This window comes from Falco punctatus (assembly GCF_963210335.1).
Source record: "Falco punctatus genome assembly, chromosome: 8".
Classification (NCBI taxonomy): Eukaryota; Metazoa; Chordata; class Aves; order Falconiformes; family Falconidae; genus Falco; species Falco punctatus.
In genome coordinates, this window is record NC_137588.1 from 25,965,372 (window position 1) to 25,987,872 (window position 22,501).

General features: G+C 55.0%; 2 protein-coding genes across 6 annotated transcripts; one reads left to right on the forward strand and one right to left on the reverse strand.

The window, feature by feature from the left end:
• Positions 1–7,185: 7,185 nt before the first annotated feature.
• BCS1L (BCS1 homolog, ubiquinol-cytochrome c reductase complex chaperone) lies at positions 7,186–12,179 on the reverse strand. 3 transcript variants are annotated; one of them, XM_080397954.1, is made up of 8 exons: positions 12,114–12,179; positions 10,860–11,236; positions 10,448–10,587; positions 10,138–10,332; positions 9,680–9,743; positions 9,135–9,304; positions 8,572–8,689; positions 7,186–7,885 (listed from the first exon to the last, which is right to left on the reverse strand). In XM_080397954.1, exons 2-8 carry the CDS (start codon positions 11,177–11,179, stop codon positions 7,633–7,635), a joined length of 1,260 nt encoding a protein of 419 aa, XP_080254080.1. In that variant the 5' UTR covers positions 11,180–11,236; positions 12,114–12,179; the 3' UTR covers positions 7,186–7,632. The 3 variants fall into 3 exon arrangements, with proteins under 3 accessions (XP_080254080.1, XP_080254079.1, XP_080254081.1); XM_080397953.1 differs by having other exon boundaries at positions 9,135–9,299; positions 10,152–10,357; XM_080397955.1 differs by lacking the exons at positions 10,860–11,236; positions 12,114–12,179 and having other exon boundaries at positions 10,138–10,357; positions 10,448–10,580.
• A 3-nt stretch (positions 12,180–12,182) lies between these two features.
• Positions 12,183–22,472, forward strand: ZNF142 (zinc finger protein 142). 3 transcript variants are annotated; one of them, XM_080397901.1, is made up of 9 exons: positions 12,183–12,562; positions 12,785–13,107; positions 13,709–14,347; positions 14,599–14,862; positions 15,343–16,155; positions 16,413–16,590; positions 17,256–20,499; positions 21,392–21,497; positions 21,855–22,472. In XM_080397901.1, the coding sequence occupies exons 2-9, from the start codon at positions 12,825–12,827 to the stop codon at positions 22,352–22,354; spliced, it is 6,027 nt and encodes a 2,008-aa protein (XP_080254027.1). In that variant the 5' UTR covers positions 12,183–12,562; positions 12,785–12,824; the 3' UTR covers positions 22,355–22,472. The 3 variants fall into 3 exon arrangements, with proteins under 3 accessions (XP_080254027.1, XP_080254029.1, XP_080254028.1); XM_080397903.1 differs by having other exon boundaries at positions 14,602–14,862; XM_080397902.1 differs by having other exon boundaries at positions 12,183–12,454.
• Positions 22,473–22,501: the final 29 nt, after the last annotated feature.

Consider the following 22,501-nt stretch of genomic DNA (forward strand, 5'->3'; position numbering starts at 1 on the left):
GTACCCCCCCGTGCTGCTTCCTTCAAAGGAAGAGACTCAGAGAAATGCACAAAGTATGGACGCTAAGGGGACAACGGGAAATGTAATGTTGGAAGGAGAAGAGATTGTAGGTTCTGGAGCACGCCCTAAAACCCATGAACCGCGAAGGAGGGTGAAGCTTTGGGAGGACTCTGGTGATGAGATGTACACAAAAAGCTTTCTGACAGCTGGTGATAAAACTTATAAAACACCTGCAGAGCTGTTAAATGAGCCAGAATCAGTTGACACCAATAATTCAATTCCAGTAGAGCCATCGGCTCCACCATCTCCTCTTTCAGATGAAGGAGAAACTCTGTATCCTCCACTCCCAGGTGGAGGGCCTGATGATTGGGATAATCCGATGAATAGGGGTGGGGAGAGAAAGAATGAACAGGGCCAGAAAGCAAAACAACAATTGGAGAAACCTCTTGGGGGTCCCTCTTGTAGAAAGATGCTGCAGTCATGTGATTTACCTCCTGTATGTATTACTGTTCGTCCGTATAATCCTCTAACTTTTTGGCAGAAGGTAAAAGCACAGGCTTTGCAGGAAGTGAATTGGGATTTATCTGAGGTGATAGACATCTCAGTGTCAGAGCCTGCTGCTGACACTTCTGTAACAATGGCATCTCCTGTTGCAAGGGGGGACCCAGCACAAGGGATAATGAACGAACGCAAAGCATATTCATGGAAGGTAATCCAAGATTTGCAGAAATGTGTAGCACAATATGGTCCGAATTCTCCAGCGATTCTGCAATTAATTAGACTATTAACTATGGAAGAAATTACACCTTATTATATTGCTATGTTAGTGCAGGTCATGTTTCAACCGGAGCAATATGCTGTTTTTAAAACAACATGGGCGCAGAAGGCTGATGCCCAAGCACTTAGAAATTTACAGTTTCCACAAGATGATGTGCACTTTGGTAATGGTTCAGATGTGCTAACAGGAACAGGACTGTTTTCTAATCCACAATGTCAGGCACAGCAGCATCTATTGATTTTAGAACAGGTTAAGGCTGTGGGTATTGAAGCCCTAATACAGATGGCCGAATTAGCTGAACCAAAAATAGCCAAATATACCATGATTCAACAGGGGGCTAGAGAACCATTTTTGCAGTTGGTCAAAACGTTGCAAGCTGCAGTGGAAAAGCAAGTATTTGATGGGAATTTAAGGACTGTGTTAGTAACTCAACTTGTGAGAGACAATGCAAATGCCAATTGCCAAAAAATTATTGAGGCGTTGCCAGGGGACCCCACCCAGGACATGATGATACAGGCTTGTGCCAAAGTGGGATCTGTAGAGCATAAAATGGCGACCCTGGCCACAACCATGGCTGCTTTGAAAACAAAAGACGAGAAATGCTTTAGTTGCTGCCAGAGTGGGCACATTAAAGTAGCATGTTCTAATGAAAATAAAAAGGGTGGCACAGGTAGAGCAGCAGGAGCAGCAGTGGTTACATGTCATAAATGTGGAAAAAACGGTCATTTGCAAAGCAGTGTCAGTCTAAATTTCACTTAAATGGCCAGCCCTCGCCACAGGGGAACGGCAAGAAGAATGTGAGGGGTTGCGGGAAGACAGAAGTGCCTGCCACATCAGCAAACAATCCATTTCTCGGCCATCCTCAAACACGAGCCTTTGTGACTGGTTATCAGGGAAAACCAGTGGATCAGCCGGCACGGATGTATCCACTACTGACACAGTAACTGTAACAACACACAGGGTACATAAAGTCCCCTTGGATGCTTGGGGACCTATTGGGGAAGGGCTAAGTGCATTATGAATTGGACCGTCAAGTGCTACTGTACAAGGATTTATGGTACATGTGGGAGTCATTGATGCTCACTGTGAGGGACAAATCTGTGCTATGGTTCAACACTCACTCCACTGTTACAATAGACAAAGGCACTCGCATTGCTCTACTTGTACCTTTTTATGAGTTGTGTTCCTAGGACTGAACAGGTCACCCGGGGCACTGGAGGGTTTGGATCCACTGGACAACTGCAAGTGTTTTGGACACAGACAGTCTGACAGTCGGCCACAAATGGTGTGTGCACTGTCTATGGATCAGGCATCACCAGCATCGTTGAAGGTAACTGGACTATTGGATACAGGTGCAGATGTCACTATTATTTCTCAGTGAGACTGGCCTTCCTCTTGGCCTGTCATCTCCACCACCCAAGGAGTTGTGGTCTTGGGGGGAATTGCCAATGGTCTCATAGCAGAGAAACCAGTACTTATCACCAACCCAGAAGGGCAAAAGGCTACTGTTCGACCTTATGTGGCTGTGGCCCTTCTAAATTTATGGGGAAGAGACTGTTTGTCACAATGAGGTGTTTGGATAACTATGGATTTTCAGTAGGGGTCACTGTGTTGCAGGGCATGAAAAGACCCACAATGGCTTTGAAATGGTTAACGGAAAAGCTGGTCTGGGTGGATCAGTGGCCCCTCAATCATGAAAAGAGTGTAGCCCTGCAAAATTTGGTAGCAGAACAATTAGCTGCAGTGGAACACCCCAGTGTTTGTAATTAAGAAAATATCAGGAAAATGGTGATTATTACATGATTTGCGTCGGATCAATGAGGTGATGACAATAATGGGAGCACTGCAACCAGGATTGCCTTCACCCACAATGATCCCCATGCAATGGGAAATTGTTGTGATGGATCGAAAGTACTGGTTTTTTACAATTCCATTAGATATGGATGATATGGAAAAGCTTGCTTTTACAGTTCCATCGATTAATCATGCTGAACCAACACAATCACTGGGCACATTCCATATCACTGGAAACTGCTTCCACAAGGAATGAAAAATTCGCCTGCCATTTGTCAATGGTTTGTTGCTCAGGCCTTGAGCCCAATTAGAGAAAAATATTCAGCAGGGTACTGTTACCATTATATGGATGATATCCTTTTGGCTGCTCCTACATCTCAAGTGTTGTCGGCAATGGAATCCGACACACGAGTTTCACTGAACAATATGGCCTGGCGCCAGAGAAGGTACAGCGCACCCAGCCGTGGCTTTATTTAGGCATGCAGGTGCTTGATCGAACTGTGCAGCCACAAGCGATCCAGTTAATGATGGAGGTGAAAACCTTGAATGATGTACAAAAATTAGCAGGAATTTTTAATTGGTTACGGCCTTACTTAGACTTGACTTCATCACACTTGAGGCCTCTCTTAGAATTATTAAAAGGGGACACTGGTATTGCAGCACCACGGTCCTTAACCCCTGAAGCAAGGCAAACAATTGAGATGGTGGAACGGGCAATACAGGAAAAGCATGTTTGGAGAGTTGAGATGACTGTTGTGGTACAGGTATTTGTTTTAATTGATGACATGATACCATTTGCAATGATCATACAATGGAACTCTGGTTGGGAAGACCCACTTCATGTATTGGAATGGGCTTTCTTGTCTTGTCGTAACAGAAAAACTGTTCCTGGCCTATTTGAATTATTGGCACAAATCATCATTAAGACCCGAATGAGATGCTCAGAGCTGTTGGCAAGGGACCCGGAAAGAATTGTATTGCCTGTGCAGGTGGACTGTTTTGAGTGGTGTCTAGCTAAAAGTTCAGCATTGCGAGCCACATTAACGAATTATACGGGACAAATTGAGTATCATCTTCCCTGTCATCCATTATGTAAATTAGGAAGTCAGATACATATTGGCCAGAAACAATTAAGCCAAAAGGAATCTGTAACAGGTCCCACAGTATTTACAGATGGGTCAGGAAGGACTGGAAAGGCAGCTGTTGTCTGGTATGATGGTCATCAGTGGCAACACATACTCAAGCAACAAGAAGGCTCCCCTCGAACTGTTGAACTTTGTGTTGTTACTTTGGCATTCCAAGGATTTACTTGTGCAATGAATGTTGTTACGGACTCAGCACATGTAGTGGGGCTGCTACAACTGGATAAGGCAGTCTTGGGGGATGTGAGTAACACCTGGTTAGTTGGTGTGCTACAGCTATTACAGCTGACAATTCAAAAAAGATTGCAACTGTATTATGTTTTGCATATTAAAAGCCATACCACTTTGCCTGAATTCCTGGCAGCTGGTAATGCGCAGGCAGACCAATTGGTCTCAGCTGTGGCAACAGGACCGGTGCCTAACCTGAAACAGCAAGCAATTGAATCCCATAGGTTTTTTGCATCAAGGCTTTTGTGCCTTGAAATGTCAATTTCATTTAACAACTGCAGAGGCCCGTTCTGTTGTTGCAGCCTGCCCTGACTGTTGGGGCCAGCACACACCTGCGTATTATGGTATGAACCCCAGAGGTCTAAAAGCTTGGCAGATTTGGCAATCTGATGTTACCCACATTGGAGAGTTTGGTAAATTTAAATGTGTGCATGTGTCTATTGACACATTTTCATCAGTCATGGTAGCTACTGCACACACAGGGAAACAGCTCAGGATGTCATTCGACATTGGCAATGAGCTTTTGCTGTATGTGGTGTTCCGCATCAAATTAAGACCAGTAATGGTCCTGCTTATGTTTCCAGCTGAGTGAAAGCTTTTTTACAGCTTTTGGGGGTTACCCATGTCACCAGTATCCCTCATTCTTCCACCAGACAAAGCACTGTGGAATGTGCACATGGCACATTCAAACGCCTTCTTCAAAAACAAGAAGGGGGAATGACTGGTGAACCCCCTGAAGCACAGTTAAATGAAGCCACTTATGTGCTGAATTTTGTTAATGTAACAGAGGATTTGCAGGAGCCACCTTTGGTTTTCTACTTTGAGTCCCTACGTAAAATGACCACTGTTTCCCCTGGTGTCAATGTTAGGGTGAAGGACCTGCAGAGCGGTCAATGGTCACCTCCATGTGATTTATTAACCTGGGGAAGAGGGTATGCTTGTGTCTCCACAGACGGCAGCCCCCGGTGGGTTCCTGCTCACTGCATTCGGCCTGTTATGGATGACTCATGCAGGTGAAGAATGGATGGTCTGACAACCAAAGCAGAATGTATGGATAACTTTGGCAAACATAATGCCATCGATTAATTCTGTTGCTACCCCTGAAAATCCTTTTTCCATCTGCTTGGTTGGGTTGCCTCTAGACATTTGGCCATGCCCTTTGTCTCTGTGAACCGATCATGTATAGACACCTATTCTTGAGAAATATAGAAAAAGGTTTGTTAGAACAATAAATGGGGGCCTTGGCCTTTTGGCTTTTGTGCACAGTTCTTTGTGTGTTGTGTCCATCTCAACAGCAACAGTCAGACCTTGTGCCCTGCTGGGCACGAGGGCTGAGCACTCACTCCCTGAAGAGAGCCCTAATTTTACTTCAGTGCTCACTCTGTCCTTGTTCCAGCTGGTTTCTGGGTGAATGGCCTGCCCACAGTTGGGTGAAATGATGTAAACTTTATCTGACATTGATGCTTGTTCTGTGACCTCCTGCCTTCACTATGAATTTGCTGTGCTCCAAGAAAGGTGACCGATCATGTCCTGAAAGAAACACAGAAGATCTGTGCCCCTTGCTGAAGCTCCGTGGCTTCCTCCAGTAAGCCAGGCTTACTCTCAGTAGGAAAGCTGCTGTGCATAGTGTTTGGAGCACGGGAATTCAGCCATGGAAATGGGAGGTGAGCAAGGACTTCAGTAAATTCAATCAAATGCTAGACATGTTAGAGGGAGGATTTTTTCCTAGGAGTAAGGATTTAGGAAGGCCGTTCACCTTTCTGACTCACTGCCGTCAGCCTGGAGCAGAGAACATTTTGCAAGTGCATGGAAATGAATCTGGGCTAAACAAAACAAACCTCCAGGTCAGAGGGGAGGAATGGAGCCTGCACCCTGCCCTGGGGCTCCTTGCCTGGCGTCCACCTGTGTCACTCACCTACCTCACAAGGCTATTGTGAGGCTTAACTGGCAAAAGCACTCAGGCTGGGCAGAAAGACATTGATGGTGTCTGTAGCATTAACACTATTAAAAGCAAACAGTGAAAGATGTCACCTGTGCTGTCATGTGGTGGTATCTGGCCCCTCTCGCTCTCCCTCACCACTCCCCCATCCTCTCAAACTGCTGTGAGGCATTCGCCAGACACTCACTGGTCAGCTTTTACCAAAGAGGCTGGATCTGAGCAGTCAACCTCAGTGGGATGGCCAAGTATAGGGTTTGAGATGCCAACAGCAGCAGCCTGTTCCAGAGCCACCTTGAGTCACTAGAGACCCCTGCTGTGCCTACAGGATCAACCCTTCACTTGCAGAGACATCTGCTCGAGTCTGGGGGTTGCATCACAGCTGTGCCTCTTTACACTGAAATTCAGCTGGGTAGCATCAGCTGGGCCCCTTCCCATCCCCATGTGCTCTCAGCTTCACCCTTGGCCCTGCAGGACAGGGCCAAGAGGAGGGCTGAGCAGCAACCTAACAGCTTGAGTGTGGCCTGGAACCAGCTCCCCCAGCCCCACCAAGGTGACACAGCTCCCAAACTGAGGATATGAACAAGGGGCTGGCTCTAGGGAACCAGATTTAGGGATGCTGAAACAGGGACGGGGGAGCAGAGAGGCTGTGGCTGGCTTGTTCTGGGGGTCAGCACGCACATGCCGACTTGGTTCTGTGGTGTGGGGAAGGAGGTGCAGAACCTGCCTGCTTTTTGATTGCATTTCAGGCACCTGTGGCTCTACCAGCCCATCCAGGACTTTGACTCCTGGCAGGAAAGAAGCCCAGTGACAGGAAAAAGGCTGCGAGACTACCAGCAGCAGGCCACATCCCTCCTTCAACCATGCAGGGCCTCTCCTGCTGGAAAGACACAAATAGTCACCTCCAGCAGGGATTTCTGCACCTTGTACCAGGCTGGCCCGGCTGCAGAAATTCATGTTGGTATTAATATCAGGCTCTTGGGAAGATATTCTGTAACCAGCCAAAGCCTCTCATCTGCCCTGCCCCGAGGACTGCAGTAGCTCCAGCCCCGCATTGCTGGTAGGAGGGACAGTCAAGCCCACCCAGGACCGATGTCCAAGCAGATCTGTGACTTGGTGTCACAGCCCAGCAGGGGAGGAGCTGTGGCACCAGCCTACAGCCCAATGGGCAACGAGCTGTCTCTTGGTAGCTGCTTTTTTCTAAAACACTCTGGATTTCCAGTACTGGCAGTGGCCAGGACCTGGTCAGCAGGGCTCTGGACCAGCAGCTGGATACTGGGGCTACTAACAGGTGAAGGGACTGGAAAGCCAAGAGCCACGCTGTGTATTTCAGAGGATATTCACAAACCAGTGAAGACCGCTGTCCCTTCAAAGGCCAGCAGCTCTTTAGTAGTGCAGCACTCCAATGTCCTGCCCCAAGGAAATGCCCTTCTAGTGCACCCCCAGGCTGTCCTGCAAGGAAGGTGATTCACATCCAGAAGCCTTGGCAGCTTACAGCAATCCCAGCACGAGGCACACACAGGGACGGTGCAGTAGCACCAAAGTCTGGGGAGCAGCAAGAGCTGACTCCCTCTCCACGCTGCAAGGCTGGCAGTTCTGACTCTCCATGTGTTTTAATAAAAAGTCAAGGCCTTGGAGGAGTAGAGGTGAACAGAAACCTGGCATGCATGGCTGGGCAGCTTCATGGCATCCCTGAGATGGTCACATCCTTGTCCCAGTCCTCTTAGCGTGGCCGGGGAAAGCTGGGCCCCTGGTCACAGCAGGATGGAGCGTATGTTTGAAATGGCTCCTTCAGGGTCTGTCTTGTAGAGCATGAAGTGACCCTGCACCTGGGCAGCGCTGATCTGTTTGGAGACTGCCAGTGCCTGCTCTGCAAACCGCTCGGCTGCAGCCAGGGGTTGCTCAGGGTAGAAGCGCTGGAACATGCAGGCAAGCTGCCAGCGGGAGCAATGGCCCACGTACTGCTTGAGATCCACACGGCCGGGACGCACCAGGGCTGGGTCCAGCCTGTTGAGAGACACAGGTGACTTGAAAACCTGATCAAAGTGTCTCTGCAAGGTGGGTCCTGCAGGAGGCCCCCCTCCACACCAGCACAGCCAGTGTCCTATCTGCAATGTGCTCTGCACTGTGAGACGATGAAGATGAGGAACAGGTTTGTCCCTGGGAAGGTTGAGGGGGAAAATCAACTCAAAAGCAAGAGAGCTGGGGAAGGGCTGGCTCCGGAGGAGGACAAGCATGTCCTGGAAACAGCTCTGCTCATCTCTGTTCCACGGGCAACCTCTAAACAACCCTCTAGGCCAGCGTGGTCTGGAGCGAGCCAAGCCTGCCACAGTGCAGTGTCTGGCCAGGTGCCATGAGCCCACATTGCATCCTGCCAACCCGGTGGGCTGTGTGTGGGGCCAGTGTTTCCACTCGCAGCACAGTCAGAACCCCAAAACCTGCAGGTCCCACAGGCAGGAAGCTGGTACTGCTCCTGAATGGCACAACCGTGGTCTGAACAGCAAAGAAGCACCCGAGGCTCCATCAAAAAGGATCCTGATTAGCAATCAAAGGATTTGCATCTCAAGGGAGGATTTGGGAAACCTCCAGTTGTCAAGCTGAAGGATGCAAATAGCCCTCCATAAAGCCCATCAAAAGAGAGCAAGGTTTTCCCCTGCTACCTTCCCTGTTCCCTCCCAGGGGGCAGCTCTGACCTGTCCATGTAGTTGGTGGTCATGAAGACAATCCGGGCCTCTGTGGATGCCACACCATCCAGCGCATTGAGTAGGCCGCTGAAGGTCAGGCGCCCCATGCCTTGGTACACAGCTGGGTCTGGAGACAGAGGTGTCTGAGATCATATCCATTGGCCACTAACCCCGTGTAGTCTTGCAGGCCACCTCCCTATCACCTAAGGCTTAAGCCAAGCTCCCCGTCCCGAGGCTGGCCCCCTGCGTCTCCTTGGCTGGCAGCATATTCACTTTCCCTACCCACCTGCACCCATGGGAACCCAAAAAGAGAACAAGGGGGAAAGCCACCTCCTCCTTCATGCTGAAAATAGCTGGGCAGGAGAAGTGTCTCTGAGAATAAAGGACCCAAATTTCTCTTTATATAGCCTAGCCAAAACTGGGCAAGGTGCAGCTTGGGCCCTGAGGCCCCTGAGAGCTGCCCACTCATGGTCTCTGCTGGTGCAGCAGAGCAGCCCAGAGTTCAAACTTTCCCCCAGCACAGCCAACAAACATCCCTCCCACTGCTGGCCCAGGAACAGGGCACCACTCACTCTCAGCAGCGAGGTCCCGGCTGATGAAGGCAGCATCCACGTCTTCCAGCAAGATGATGCTCTGCTGCGGTGCCACACTCAGGAGATGATTGAGCCGGTCATCAGAGAGGCTGCGGTCACTGAGGCTAAGCAGGCAGATACTGTACTGCAGCTCCCCAGCCAAAGCTGTACTGGGAAGGACACAAACCACAGGGGTGGAATCACAGTGAGAAAGCCCAGAGCACAGGAAGAACCAGAGCTCCCTGCCCAGCAGCAGAGGAGAGGACAGAGGCACCCTCCCCTGGTGGGGATCAGACATGGGGAGTGAGTGGGAGCACCTGCTCAGCCCGTTGGTGCTATGCAGCACTGTGAAAAGCAATGGGCTCATCACCCAGACCTGTCACGGTGCCAGCAACACAAATGCTTACACCAGGCACCACACAGGTGGCACAGCCCATTCCTGCATTTCAAACCCAGACTCACCCACACCCTCTCACCAGAGACTGCTGTGCCCCAGAGCAGGCAGCTAGCAGTAAAAATGCCATTAGCCAATTGGCAATACTCACATGAAACTGCTTTTCCCACAGCCAGGAGGACCATACAGCAGGTAGCCTCTTCGGTAGGGGATCCCTAGGAAGACAGTGACCTTTTAGGAACCAGCTGGGATGCTCTGAGCTCTCCCCACTAGAGCCATGGGGTTGTGCTGAGCATGCACAGAGGACACACCAGGGGAAGGCAAGCAGCAGGGAAAAATCTCTCTGCAGCCATCTCCAGAGAGGACCACAGGCATCCTGCCCCACCCCACAGCAGCACTGCAGGAGCAATGAACTTCATGGCTTATTGCAGTTTCCAGGACTGGATTGAACCAAGGGGAGTGTGTCCCTTTGCAGACCCAGGACTGACATCACTGCCTGGGCTTGTTCATTTGCAGGATGTGCTGAGGGTGGTGTCCCACAGCCGTGGCTGCAGGAAGGTAAGGAGCCATGCTGGGCACAGTACAGCGGACACAACACTGGAGCCTTGCCTCTCTCACTGTACCACTTGGGGTTGTCGATGAACTCCTTCACATCCTGGACCAGCTTCTCCGACACACCTTCCTCCAGCACCACAGAGCTGAGAGGCCGGCGGCGGCGGGGGAAGCCAAACTGCCGCCACTCTGCTCCCATGGCTGTGTACATGATCGTTCTCCCCTCCTGCTGCTGCAGCGCCAGCTCCCGGGCTGCAGAGAGAGGCAGAGGGGACAGCTGGCAGGGAAAAGGATCTCCTGTGAAGCCCTGGGTGTCTCCAGGAAGCAGGCTGTTCCCAGCAGGACCCCATGAAGCTCCCCTACAGACCTTCCCGGAGGATGCTGAAGAAGATCTCCCGGTTGGTGCCCAGTGCAGTGAAGGTGACAGACTCCCATGGCGTCCCCGTGTGCAGGTCAATCATCTGCTTCTCCCGGTTGCGCTCGATGCGAATCCACTTCCTGCGATACCTGGGGCGAGAAGATGGGGTTGGGCAACAGCGGTCCAGCACCACTCAGCTGCACCCAGCCCAGTTTGAGCATCAAGAACACTCATCTCTGGTAAAGATATCACCTCACAGTGGTGAATACAGACTCCTCTCGCATCTCTCAACCTCCTGCCCTAACCCAGACCCAAGCAGGAGGCAGGATCCTCTCTGCTGCCTCCATGGACCCCCCAGGTTGAAGCTCCCTTGCCAAAGTGAGGGCCAGTCCCCAGACTGCTTTTCCTTGCCCTCTCTTACCAGATGAAATGGTTCCCAGGGCTGGGGACAAAGTCAAACTTGGTGCTGACGCGCCCGCTTTCGTGCTGCAGGTATGATGTCTCAACACTGAGGTGCTGTGTGTGCTTGGCGTGGTGGGAGATCCAGTTCAGCAGCCAGTGGTAGCTCTTATCCTTGCTGGGCACCTCCAAGGTAATCATATAATGACGCCTGAAAGCCACCAGCCCAAACTGGGCCCCCTTCCGAGCTAATGCCAGGGCTGTGCCCACCCCGACGAGGCCGAACCCAGCCCCAAAGTACGGGTTGTCCTTCAGTGCTAAGACAAAGTCAGAAAAGGGCATTGTGGGAGGTTAAGAAGGCTCTTTCCACAGCACCATCTCCGCGCTCCAGAAACAAATCTGCATGGAAAAAGAAGGACTGAATGGCAGCAAGGGACACAATAGATTGCCCACAGTTCCCTGGGCTTTATTTTAGCCAGTTCTCAAGGTGAAAGGCTGCCTGGCACATACAGATCTCCCACCAACCATGCTTATCTTACTACCAGAGGTTCAGACTGCCACTGGCTGCAGAAGCCTCCCTGCTCTCTGCAGGCCACTGGGCGAGACAGGCAGGAAAGGGCCAGGAGCTGTAGGCTCTCAAGCAAGCACAGGAGCACTCTATTGTTTCGTCAGCCGTTACAACAGTTTTGCACAGTTTTATTCTTTAAACAGCTAGAAATCACAAGTACTGCAATTATTTAAGGTTTATTGTTTGAAAAAGCTGAAGTGCATCGGCCAGCTGAGCCAAGAGCTGGTTCTTTGCTGTTGGCAACGGGTGCACAAATGTGGTGGAAGCAGCACCTCCACGTCTGGATAAAGGGCACCGGTCGCACACACAGGGGGCTTGAAGTTTCTCCAGCTCTCAGCAGGGGTCTGTCAGATATAGGGGATGAGGAGGCGCCTCTCCTGACAGATGCACAGACCCGCTCTGCCCCCTCAAGCAGCACCCCGCCTCCCCCAGAACAGGGTCTGACGCCACAGCAAGGCGCCTTCCCAGGGCAGGGTGTCCCCTGCCCCACAGGACGGCCTCGGGCCCACGGCACGGTCGCCGCTCCGCAATGGGGCCTTCCCCCGCCGCAGCCAGCCTCAGCCCCGCGGCAGGAGCCCACCTTCCCCGGCAGGAGACCCAGCCCCACACCGGCTTGCCCCACGTTAGGGGCCCAGCCCCCGGCCGCCCCCGGCCGCCCCCCGCACCAGGAGCCGGCCTCCTGCGGCCCCCGGCCCCGCCGCCCCTCACCTCCGCGCGGCGCCGCTCTGGCCCGCGCGGCGCCGCTCTCTATGGCCCCAGCCCTCACTTCCGCCCGGCGCCGCTTCCGGTCGGCTGCCGGCTGGCACCATAGAGCGGGGCCGGGGCGGGCGGCGGGGCAGAGCAGAGCGGCCGGGCGAGCTGCACAAAGGGTGACGCTCCCTCCCGCCCGGCGCGCACCACCGAGATGTGCCAGGGCCGGAGGCACCGGGGTCCTGCTTGAGTCCCCGGCCCGGGGGGGACAGGCCGGGGCTGCAGTGCGAGGGGGCTGGGACGGCCCCGGCCGTGCGGGGACTCGCCGTGGGCACCTCCTCACTGGCGGCTGGGCCCAGGTCTGGGGGTTGGACTCGGGCTCGGGCCCACCTGGACCTGGATCCAGAGGCTAGGCCCGGGTCTGGGCCCACCCGTGCCCAGGGAGCAAGTCTGGCTGTTGGGCTCAGGTAGAGGCCCCTGGGCATCTTTGGGGAGGGTACAGGGGTCCTCACACCCCATCTCCTCCATGGCAGTGGGTTTTGTCACCAGCCTGCTTGGGGACAGCAGAAGGGAGCCAGTGTCGAGATACCCCTGCCTGGGGACTGGCACAGCAGGCTGACCCCCAAAATCCTGTAGGACCCCTGAGCCTCTGGGTTCTCCCTCATTTAAAGCACTTTCTTCTGTTTCAGAGTGAGAGGCCCTCCTGCCCAGCACCAGTGCCCACTGGCAATGAGTGCAGAAGTGGCTGTGTCTGAGGGTGCCGGCAGGGAGATGGAGGCCCTGTGCTCGGAGCTGCTCCTGCCCCCGCCAGGAGAGGCAGGAGCCGTGGAAAGCCCTGATGTGGCCAGCACTGACCTGGCTGGGACACCCCCATTGTCTGCCAGCCAGGACTTGCTGCTGGCAGAGGCGTCGATGTCTGGGGAAGGGGCTCATGCTGAAGGAAGCAACGTGGAAATATTCATCGAGGCAGTGGCTGGCAATGTGACACTGAGCAACGCAGCCAATGCCACAGGTATGGGGTGCAGGGAGGGCAACATGGGCCCCACAGCGCTCGACAGAGGGACAGAGGTCTGGCCAGGGCCCCTGTCCCTACCAGCTGGCACCCTGGGGACACCACAGTGCCCTTGTGTCTCTGACCCTGTGTGCATCATGAGTGTAGTGCTACCATCAAGCGCAGACCTGGCACAAGCTGGGAGTGTGGATGGGGAGGGGCGGCTGTGGGAGTTGCATGTCGGGTGAGGGGGTTGCTCTGTGCTGTCAGTGGGGACCAGGCAGAGATGTCCGCCCCAGACTGCCACCCCCAGCACACTTCTCACCCAGGTCCAGCATGGGCACATACTGCTAGGAACGGGGCTGAGCCAGCCTCACATCTCTGCATGCCTCAAAGGTGCTAAGGGACAGACCTGGTCATTGTGGTCACCCTGGTGGTGGTGTCCCCTCTCTTATGGGAGGTGTCCTGGAATACCCTGGGCAGGTGGAGGGCTGCAGTTCTCCAAACTGTAGTTTGTGGCAACAGGTTTATCCTCCTTGTCCAGAGCTGGAACTGAACCACCAGTTCTAAGCTCTGGGCCTGGCAAAAGCCCTTCCTAACGCTTGCCCCTTGCTCTCTGCAGAGGTGCTGGTCAAAGTAGTGGAGCTGTATTTCTGCGAGAGGTGTGGACAGAGCTTCCCAGAGGCCTCCCTGCTGTCGCTGCACCAGTGCCTGCTGCTGACCCCCCCCAGGCACCTGGAGCTCTCTGGGGCACTGTTGGCTTCTGCCAACGAGGGCCAGAGTGAGCCTGGGGGCTCGGAGCCACCTGGAGCTGGCATGCAGGAGAGCTCCACTCCTGAACACCTACTGTGCCCCATCTGCCGGGAAGTGTTCATGCAGCCCGGCGAACTCAAGGAGCACTTCAAGACACACCGCACGCCACCAGGAGCCCTGCCTTGCCCGGAGAAGGGCTGCCATTTCACCACAGAGGACCGCAAGCAGCTGCGCAGCCACCTGTGCCGCCTGCATGGGGCCTCCCCTGTGTCCTGTGCTTACCGTGCCTGCCCGCTGCTCTTCCCCAGCCGCCCAGCCATGGAGCAGCACCACCGCACCCACTTTCCCTTCCACTGTGGCCGCTGTGACTTCATCACAGCCAATGCTAAGCTATTCTGGCAGCACAGGAAGGGCCACACCACAGAGCCCCCTGCTGAGATGCCTGCAACAGGTAGCCCCCCTGGCTCAGCCCCCAACAGCCTGGAGCAGCGCTGCATCCTGCCATCAGGTATGGCTGGGTGGGAGGGTCAGGGCCTGTGGGTGCTGCAGAGGCTGACTGTCCATGCATCCCAGTTACAACTGGGAGGAGCAAGGGCTGAGGCTGTGCTGCTGGAGGGCCATGGAGCCCTGCATTCCTTCCTCCCTGTGGCACGGTTTGTGCCCCCCATCTTGGCCAGTAAGTTTTTTGCATGTGTGTGGGTGAGGAGGGCGGCTCCCTCTTGCCTGGAGCATGATGATCTCTGTCTTGCCCCACTGAAGCAGCAGAAGAAGGACAGGAGGAGGCAGGGAATTGCCACACTGGCTGGGAAGCCACTGCAGCAGAAGCCAGGCCTGCAAAGCCCACAGGGACCAGGGAGGGCTCCTTGGAGGGGCAGAAAGTGTCAGCTGGAGAAGAGGACTCAGACAGCAGTGGGGACGAGTCACGGGATGAGGATGGTGAGAGCCCCTGTGAAGGCGAGGCCAAAGAGGATGGGAAGGCAGCTCCCGAGAAAGCCAGAGTGCTGCGGGCGCAGCACTTTAAAGGTAGGATGTGGGGCCCTACCAGGAGCTGCTCTGGTTTGTATTATGATCAAGCAGCACAGCCTCAAGACTGGCAAAGGAACGTGGGCTGGGCTTGTGGGTCCTGGGGGTCCCCATTCAGGACCCACATCTCCTGCATGTACCAGTGCACTGTTCCCCCTGCCCTCTACCCAAGCAAACGCATCCCTCCTTTTGCATGTCCACAACTGCTGCCAGGCTCAGACAAAAGCAGGCAAAAGTCTGCCTGGCTTTGGGGGTGTGCAGGCAGGCCTGATATAGGCTGTGCTTTACCACTGTTAGGCTGGAAAGAGCTCACCTGAACTGTGCTGGTGGCTTGGGGTGGGGACAGTACCTCCAAGTAGATGGCTGCTGTGTGACCACATATGTGTATAAGCCCTTGCCTTGACACAGCTGGATCTGGGAGAGAACATCTGCCCATGCTTTCCGTCTCTGCTGACGGCTCCCCCTACTCTGCTTTCACAGGAGATGTCGTGGAAGGCTCTGAGTACCTCTACAAAACCCACATGTGCCCTGAATGCAAGCGGTGCTTCAAGAAGCGGACGCACCTGGTGGAGCACCTCAACCTGCACTTCCCTGACCCCAGCCTGCAGTGCCCCAACTGCCACAAGTACTTCACCAGCAAAAGTAAACTGAAAATCCACATGATGCGGGAGACAGGAGAGAAGGCCCATCGCTGCCCACTCTGCCACTACAGCTCGGTGGAGAAGAATGCCCTCAATCGTCACATGGCCAGCATGCACGAGGACATCTCCAACTTCTACTCTGATGTTTATTCCTGCCCTGTCTGTGAGGAGAAGTTTCGGCTCAGCCAGGCCCTCAAAGAGCACTTGAAGACTCACAAAGCTGAGCCCAAGAAGCTGAGCTGCTTCCAGGGGGGCTGCGACTACTGCGTGGAGGACCGGAAAGAGTTTGTCCGTCATCTCAAGGATGCTCATGGCATTAAGGCAGTGGAGTGCAAGTACCATGCCTGCTCGCTGCTCTTTGGCACAGCTGAGGCCATGGAGGCTCACCGAAAAACCCACTATGCCTTCCACTGCCAGCAGTGCGACTTCATCTGCTCCAACAAGCATGTTTTCCGCAAGCACAAGAAGCAGGGGCACCCAGGCAGTGAGCAGCTCCAGTGCAGCTTCTGCCCATACGCCACTTTCAACCCCGTGGAGTTTCACGACCATGTGGGCAAGATGCACGCCAACGAGAAGATCCACAAGTGCACTGAGTGTGCCTTTGCCACTGCACACAAGAGGGTGCTCATCCGACACATGCTGCTGCACACTGGTGGGTGTCCGCTGCAGGGGTCCCGAGCTGGGATGGAGGGATCCTGTCCAGCTCCCGGTGGGCAGGGAGGGCTGGGTCAGGGCTCCTGGGTCCCATTGCTGGCCCTGTCACCCTGTCATCACTTGGCTGAAGTCAGGGCATGTCCCTGTCCCTGCTGTTACCCCCAGCTCCTGCTGATCTAGTTTACCTGCAGAGGGAGGCAAACAGTGTTGCTTTATCTGGCTGTCATGGTGAGGGTGTTCCTGTGTTGTGTGTAGGAGAGAAACCTCACAAGTGTGAACTTTGCAACTTCACATGCCGGGATGTGAGCTACCTGTCCAAACACATGCTGACCCACTCCGATGACAAGAACTTCATGTGCACCGAGTGTGGGTACATCACCAAGTGGAAGCACTACCTGAATGTCCACATGCGCAAGCACACTGGAGATCTCCGGTATGACACCCGTCTCTGCTGGCCTGGCAGCATAGTCAGGGCTCCCCAAATCCTGCTCCAGGAGTCTGCTGCTCCAGGCTGCATTGTGTGCCAGACTCTCATGCCTGGGGGATGGCTACAGCCTACTCTGGCATGTAAAAAATGTGGTCTTTGAGCTTGCAGGTTGTTGCCAGCATGGTGCTGTGGAGGCAAGGCTATTTTTGGTCAAGGAGGTGTATTAACATATCAGTGCAGCTCTGAGCTTGGGTTCGTGGGTTCTGCTGATGACTGTGGGCCAAGGCCAGCTTGGGCATGTGCAGGACTCTTCCAAAACATGTTTTTCACCTCTGTGTTATCACCTCCGTTGGGTCTAGTGTGCCTCCAGGGATGCTGGGGTTGCTGCTGGTGTGATGTATGTGGGGGTGATGCAGTCACTGTATGGAATACTCGGGGAATCTATCTCCTGTCCCCAGCTGGGGCTGTAAAGTACCAGCAGTGCCAAGGGCTGCAGCAGGGAGGAATTGCCTGCGGTAAGAGCTGTTTGCATGGCAAAGGTCAGATCTGGCAAACCAAGTGGTACCCCTTCCCCATGTGTCTGGGACAAGGAATCAGAGCTCAACGTGCCTGATGGGGCTCAGGCTGCCCCAGTTCCTCATACTGTTTGACTGATTCTACTTTCTCCCCAGGTACCAATGCAACCAGTGCTCATACCGGTGCCACCGTGCTGACCAGCTGAGCAGCCACAAGCTGCGGCACCAGGGCAAAAGTCTGATCTGTGAGGTGTGTGGCTTCACCTGTAAGCGCAAGTACGAGCTGCAGAAGCACATGCAGGCCAAGCACTCGCAGAACTACCAGGTGCCCGTCTTCCAGTGTCAGTACTGCACCTACCAGACCAAGTACAAGCAGGCACTGCTGAACCATGAGAACTGCAAACACACCAAGCAGAAGGAGTTCCGCTGCGCCCTCTGTTCCTACTGCACCTTCAGCAACACCAGCCTTTTCTTCCACAAGCGCAAGACTCATGGCTACGTACCCGGTGACAAGGACTGGCTGGAAAACTATGCCAACAAGGAGCTGGAAATCAGCTCATCTGAGGTGCTTTTCAGCTATGACCTCAGCACAGCCCTGCATGTGGATGCCAGCTCCCCCCTTGCTGGCAAGGAGCAGTGGGCAAAAGCAAAGGCAAAGCCATCCCAGCTGGAATCCCAGGGGGAAGAGGGCTACCAGCAAGCGTTTGTGGTGCCCCTCCTTAGGCAGGATGCCGCTCCACCTGAGAGCAGCAGCGAGGTGGAGAGAGGTGTGGGCCAGGGGGAGCAGGGCTGTCCCACTGCTGGCAATGCCCTGGGAGATGACTGCGTGCAAGGAGATGCTGCTGCAGGCTCAACTGAGCTCGCTGCTCCTGGGGATGTGGCAGAGAGTTGCACTTTGCATTTGGAGGCACTGAATGTCTCATCTGACCCCCTCCTGGAGCATTTGGGTGGAGAATCTTGTGCGGCAGGGCCAGAGGGTGTGGAAATGCTGTCCTGCAAGGAGCCTCCTGCAGCCTATGAGATGCTGAGCTCCCAGGAGGACCTGGGTTTGGATGACAATGACAATGCCCTCGAAGACATCCCAGACTTTGAAGAAGAGGAGGCAGATGTAGGGGAACACAAGGCAGCGAGGCTGGAGGGCAGTGTAGCAGCAGGAGACAGCCAGCAAAAAGATGCCCTGAGGCAGGCCACGGGCCACCTTCAGGGGTCGTGCTCAGACCACAATAATCTGGTACCAGACACAGAGATGAGAGAGACCAGCCAAGCCGAGCTGCCAGAGGCCTGGCTCAGCGTGCTGAAGACAGCTGAACAGAGCCACGCACCTGTCCCAGAGGACATGGCCACCTCCAGTGATGATGCCAGGAGTGGCTCGGAGTCAGTGCTGAAGGCTCTACGGAAGCAGGACAAGGAGCAGGCAGAGACGCTGGTGCTGGAGGGCAGGGTGCAGATGCTGGTGGTGCAGTCAGAGAGTCAGATCTTTAAGTGCGAGAAGTGCTCATACATCACGCGGAAGGAGAAGTCCATGTCCCTGCACTCTAAAGCCAGCTGTCAGAGCCGCCGGGCCCCACTCGTGTGCCATGAGTGTGGTGCCAGCTTTAAGCAGCAAAGGGGGCTCAACACCCACCTACTCAAGAAGTGCCCAGTTCTCCTGAAGAAGAACAAGATCGTCAAACCAGCTGGTCAGGAGCCACCTGGATTGTGCCAACCTGCTGACCAGCCTGGTGGTAATGATACAGAAGAAACAGCGGAGAGCGAGAAGGGAGGCTCAGAGGAGTCAGGGCATGCCAAGAGCCCTTGGGAAGCTGAATTGCTGCCTGATAAAATGCAGACAGCACGTAGTCCTTTGGATGGGGAGCAGGCATCAGGCTGTCCTGCTCCTGAGAAATCCATGCTGGGTGACAGCACAGAGGTGGCAGAAGAGCCTCCCCAGCAAGGGGATGGGGCTGAGCCAGGTAGAGCCACTTGTCCTCCCCACCCTGGAAAACCATCAGAGAAATACCGGCGGGAGGGAGGGAAGCTGCACTGCAATGCCTGCTCCTTTGTGTGCTCCCGTGTCTCCACCATCACCTCCCATGTGGAGGATGGGTGCCGGAGCCTAGAGCAGTTCTGGTGCTCCCTGTGCCCTGAGACCTTCCGCACCCGGCGGGCCCTCAAGAGCCACTGTGCCGAGAAGCACATCATGCATCCTGAAGATGACGGACCACAAGGCACCGAGCTCCTTGAGGGGGACCCAGCCAGCACTGAGACAGGCCAGCCCAGCAAGCTCCTGCTGGATGTGACCCCCCCAAAAGCCACCCTGCCCAAGAGGAGGCGTTTCTCCTGCCCCACCTGCCCCTTCACCTGCCACCAGGAACGGGCCATGAAGACACACAAGAAGAGGGGCTGTGTGACCTTGGGTGAGTTTCGCTGCACCTCCTGCCCCTTCACCTCCAAGGCAGCCAAAGCCCTGCGGCTGCACCGCAAACTGCACCGCAAGCACTACAGCAAGCGGCCACAGCTGCAGTGCCGCCAGTGTGAGTTCACCTGCAAGCAAGCCCGCTGCCTGCGGCAGCACATCCGCATCAAACACGAGGGGGTAAAGCCACACAAGTGCTGCTACTGTGAGTTCAGCACCACGCGGCGCTACCGCCTGGAGGCCCACCAGTCCCTGCACACTGGCGTGGGGCGCATCGCCTGCGGCATCTGCAGCCAGACCTTTGGCACCAACTCCAAGCTGCGCATCCACCGCCTGCGGGTGCATGAAAAGACACCCACCCACTTCTGCCCACTCTGCGACTACAGCAGCTACCTGCAGAATGACATCACCCGCCACGTCAACAGCTGCCACCGTGGCGAGCTCAACTTCGGCTGCTCCCGCTGTGAGGCTCGCTTCAGCTCTGAGACGGCCCTCAAGCAGCACATCCTGCGACGGCACGAGGAGAAGGTGTCCTATGGCTGCCCGCGCTGCGGCTTTGTGTGCCACAGCGAGGCCACGCTCAAGTGCCACCTGCAGAAGCAGCACCCGCACCTGGAGTGCAGCACTTGCAAGGAGACCTTCACCACCCGGGAGGCGCTGGAGGAGCACAAGACACAGCATTTCAGCCACCGCTGTGAGCTGTGCAGCTTTGCAGCCAAGGAGCGGCAGCAGCTAGTGCGGCATTACATGGAGAGCCACGAGCCGGCTGCCCCCCAGGACAAAACCCTGCGGTGTCCCTTCTGCGACTTTGCCTGCTGCCACCAGCTTGTCTTTGACCAGCACATGAAAGGTCATGGGGGCACCCGCGTGTACAAGTGCTCAGACTGTGAGTACACCACCAAGAACAGGCAGAAGATCACGTGGCATATCCGCATCCACACCGGCGAGAAACCCTACAAGTGCCACCTTTGTAAATACGCCTGTGCCGACCCCTCACGTCTCAAGGTGAGCGCCCTGCTTGGGGATATACCCTGCTGCATCTACATGGGTTAAGGGGGATCCAGACGGGGATTTGGGGAAGAAGAAACTCCCAAGGGGAGTTTTGTCCTCCATCCTCTTCTGTGGCTCATGAGACGAGTGGATAAAACTCATGAGGGTACAGTATGTTTCTTCCCTGCTTCCTGCTGTTGCAGATTAAGGGGAAGGGGCAAGAATGTAGGCAGCTGCCCAAGTTCACTCCTCTCCCCGCTGACATCTCTGGCGGCCTCTGGATGCAGCCTTGCACCACTCAAAGCCAAGTTTGTCTGCCTGCTGGCATGCAGCGTGCTCTGAGGCACCAGTTAGACATGGTGCAGGGAAAGCTCAGCTTCCCTGCAAGCAGAGCCAGCCCCTGCCCTCATTTCTGTAGGTGATTAGCGGAATCCTTATGCATGGTAAAGGGCCTTTGCTAGTCCTGGAGGGCCAGCCATGGGGTAATGGAGGGGAAAATGGTCTCATTCTGCTAAAAGAAATATTGACTTTTTTTAATGGCCAGGCTGAGCTGGAGCCCTCTGGGACTGCTTGGGGTGAGGCTGCACAATGTGCTTAGCTCAGGGCTGGCTCTGTTGGGCTGGGTTTTAGCCCAGACTTTGCCCTAAATACCAAACTGGGGAGAAATGCCTGTGCCAACCACAGGCTGGGACAGAGCAAGCTTAGCAGTACAGGCGTCTCATCCTGACCCTGCTGTGGATTCCTCCTGCCCGTAGTCTGCCAGGTAAGCAGACAGCCCTCCTTGCCTCATGCAGTTTGAGATGTCAGAGCTGTCTTTAAGCCCCTTGCTGGTACACCAGCGCCCTGCACATTCTCAGGACAGGGGACATGGCCTCATCCTGACCCTGTCCTCTTGCCCTGTGCCCAGTACCACATGCGGATCCACAAGGAGGAGCGGAAATACCTCTGCCCTGACTGCGGCTACAAGTGCAAGTGGGTGAATCAGCTCAAGTACCACATGACAAAGCACACGGGTGAGTGCTGCCCACTGAGGACAGGCCATGGGGCACCATTGAGGGTGTTGAGGCTGTGGGAGCCCCATTTCTGTGCTTTCTTTGCTATGGTGGCCCAGCTGGAGGTGGGGGAGGACTCCTAGCAGTTGGGTGGCAGGACGTTCTTGTGTGCTGGTGGGTTGGGAGGGAAGGTGGGGTGGTACGGACCCCAGGCACCGTGTGGTGCCTTGGAAATGGGGGGTCTTGGGATGCCTTCTGACATGGGATGTAGGGGATGGTCCCTGGGGGCTGACACTCTGTTACAGGGATGGTGAGACCTGTGGGATGGAGGGCACTGTGCCCCTGATCCCGGTGCCATCTCCTTCCCTGTTGCCACAGGCCTGAAGCCATACCACTGCAATGAGTGTGAGTACCGCACGAATCGGGCAGATGCCCTGCGGGTGCACAAGGAGACGCGGCATCAGGAGGCCCGTTCCTTCATCTGCGAGCAGTGTGGCAAGGCCTTCAAGACCCGCTTCCTCCTCAAGACCCACTTGAAGAAGCACAGTGAGGAGAAGCCTTATGTCTGCAATGCCTGCGGGCGGGCTTTCCGCTGGGCAGCGGGCCTGCGCCACCATTACCTGACCCACACCAACGAGCACCCCTTCTTCTGCCGCTACTGCCCCTATAAGGCCAAGCAGAAGTTCCAGGTCATCAAACACATCCAGCGGCATCACCCTGAGCATGGGGCTGGCGACCCCAGCCAGGGGGTGGGCAAGGACCCTAGCACGCCTACCGTCCACCTCCACGCTGTGCAGAGAGAGAACCGGGCTGAGGGGCCCCCCAGGATGGAGCATGAAGGAGGGTGCTCTGGGGAGAAGGATGACACTTTGCATTGAGGCTGAATCCTGACTGCTTTAAGGCCCTGGTGGCACAGACCTGCTGCGGCGATGTGTGTGTATAGGCATATATGTATATGGGTTGTAAAATATGCAGCTGTATAAAAGGAATCTCTCAGCTCCTTTTAATACTGTTTCTTGGGGCTG

What these genes read in the sequence shown, in the direction of transcription:
- BCS1L (XM_080397953.1), bottom strand. Translation starts at nt 11,179, where the DNA reads ATGCCCTTTTCTGACTTTGTCTTAGCACTGAAGGACAACCCGTACTTT. An exon ending in CCTGGGAACCATTTCATCTG is followed by an intron (nt 10,588 to 10,859) that starts GTAAGAGAGGGC and finishes TTCTCGCCCCAG; the next exon opens with GTATCGCAGGAAGTGGATTC. An exon ending in TGTGGGAAAAGCAGTTTCAT is followed by an intron (nt 9,300 to 9,679) that starts GTGAGTATTGCC and finishes TTCCCAGTACAG; the next exon opens with CTTTGGCTGGGGAGCTGCAG.
- ZNF142 (XM_080397901.1), top strand. Translation starts at nt 12,825, where the DNA reads ATGAGTGCAGAAGTGGCTGTGTCTGAGGGTGCCGGCAGGGAGATGGAG. An exon ending in CAACGCAGCCAATGCCACAG is followed by an intron (nt 13,108 to 13,708) that starts GTATGGGGTGCA and finishes TGCTCTCTGCAG; the next exon opens with AGGTGCTGGTCAAAGTAGTG. An exon ending in CCGACCCCTCACGTCTCAAG is followed by an intron (nt 20,500 to 21,391) that starts GTGAGCGCCCTG and finishes CCCTGTGCCCAG; the next exon opens with TACCACATGCGGATCCACAA.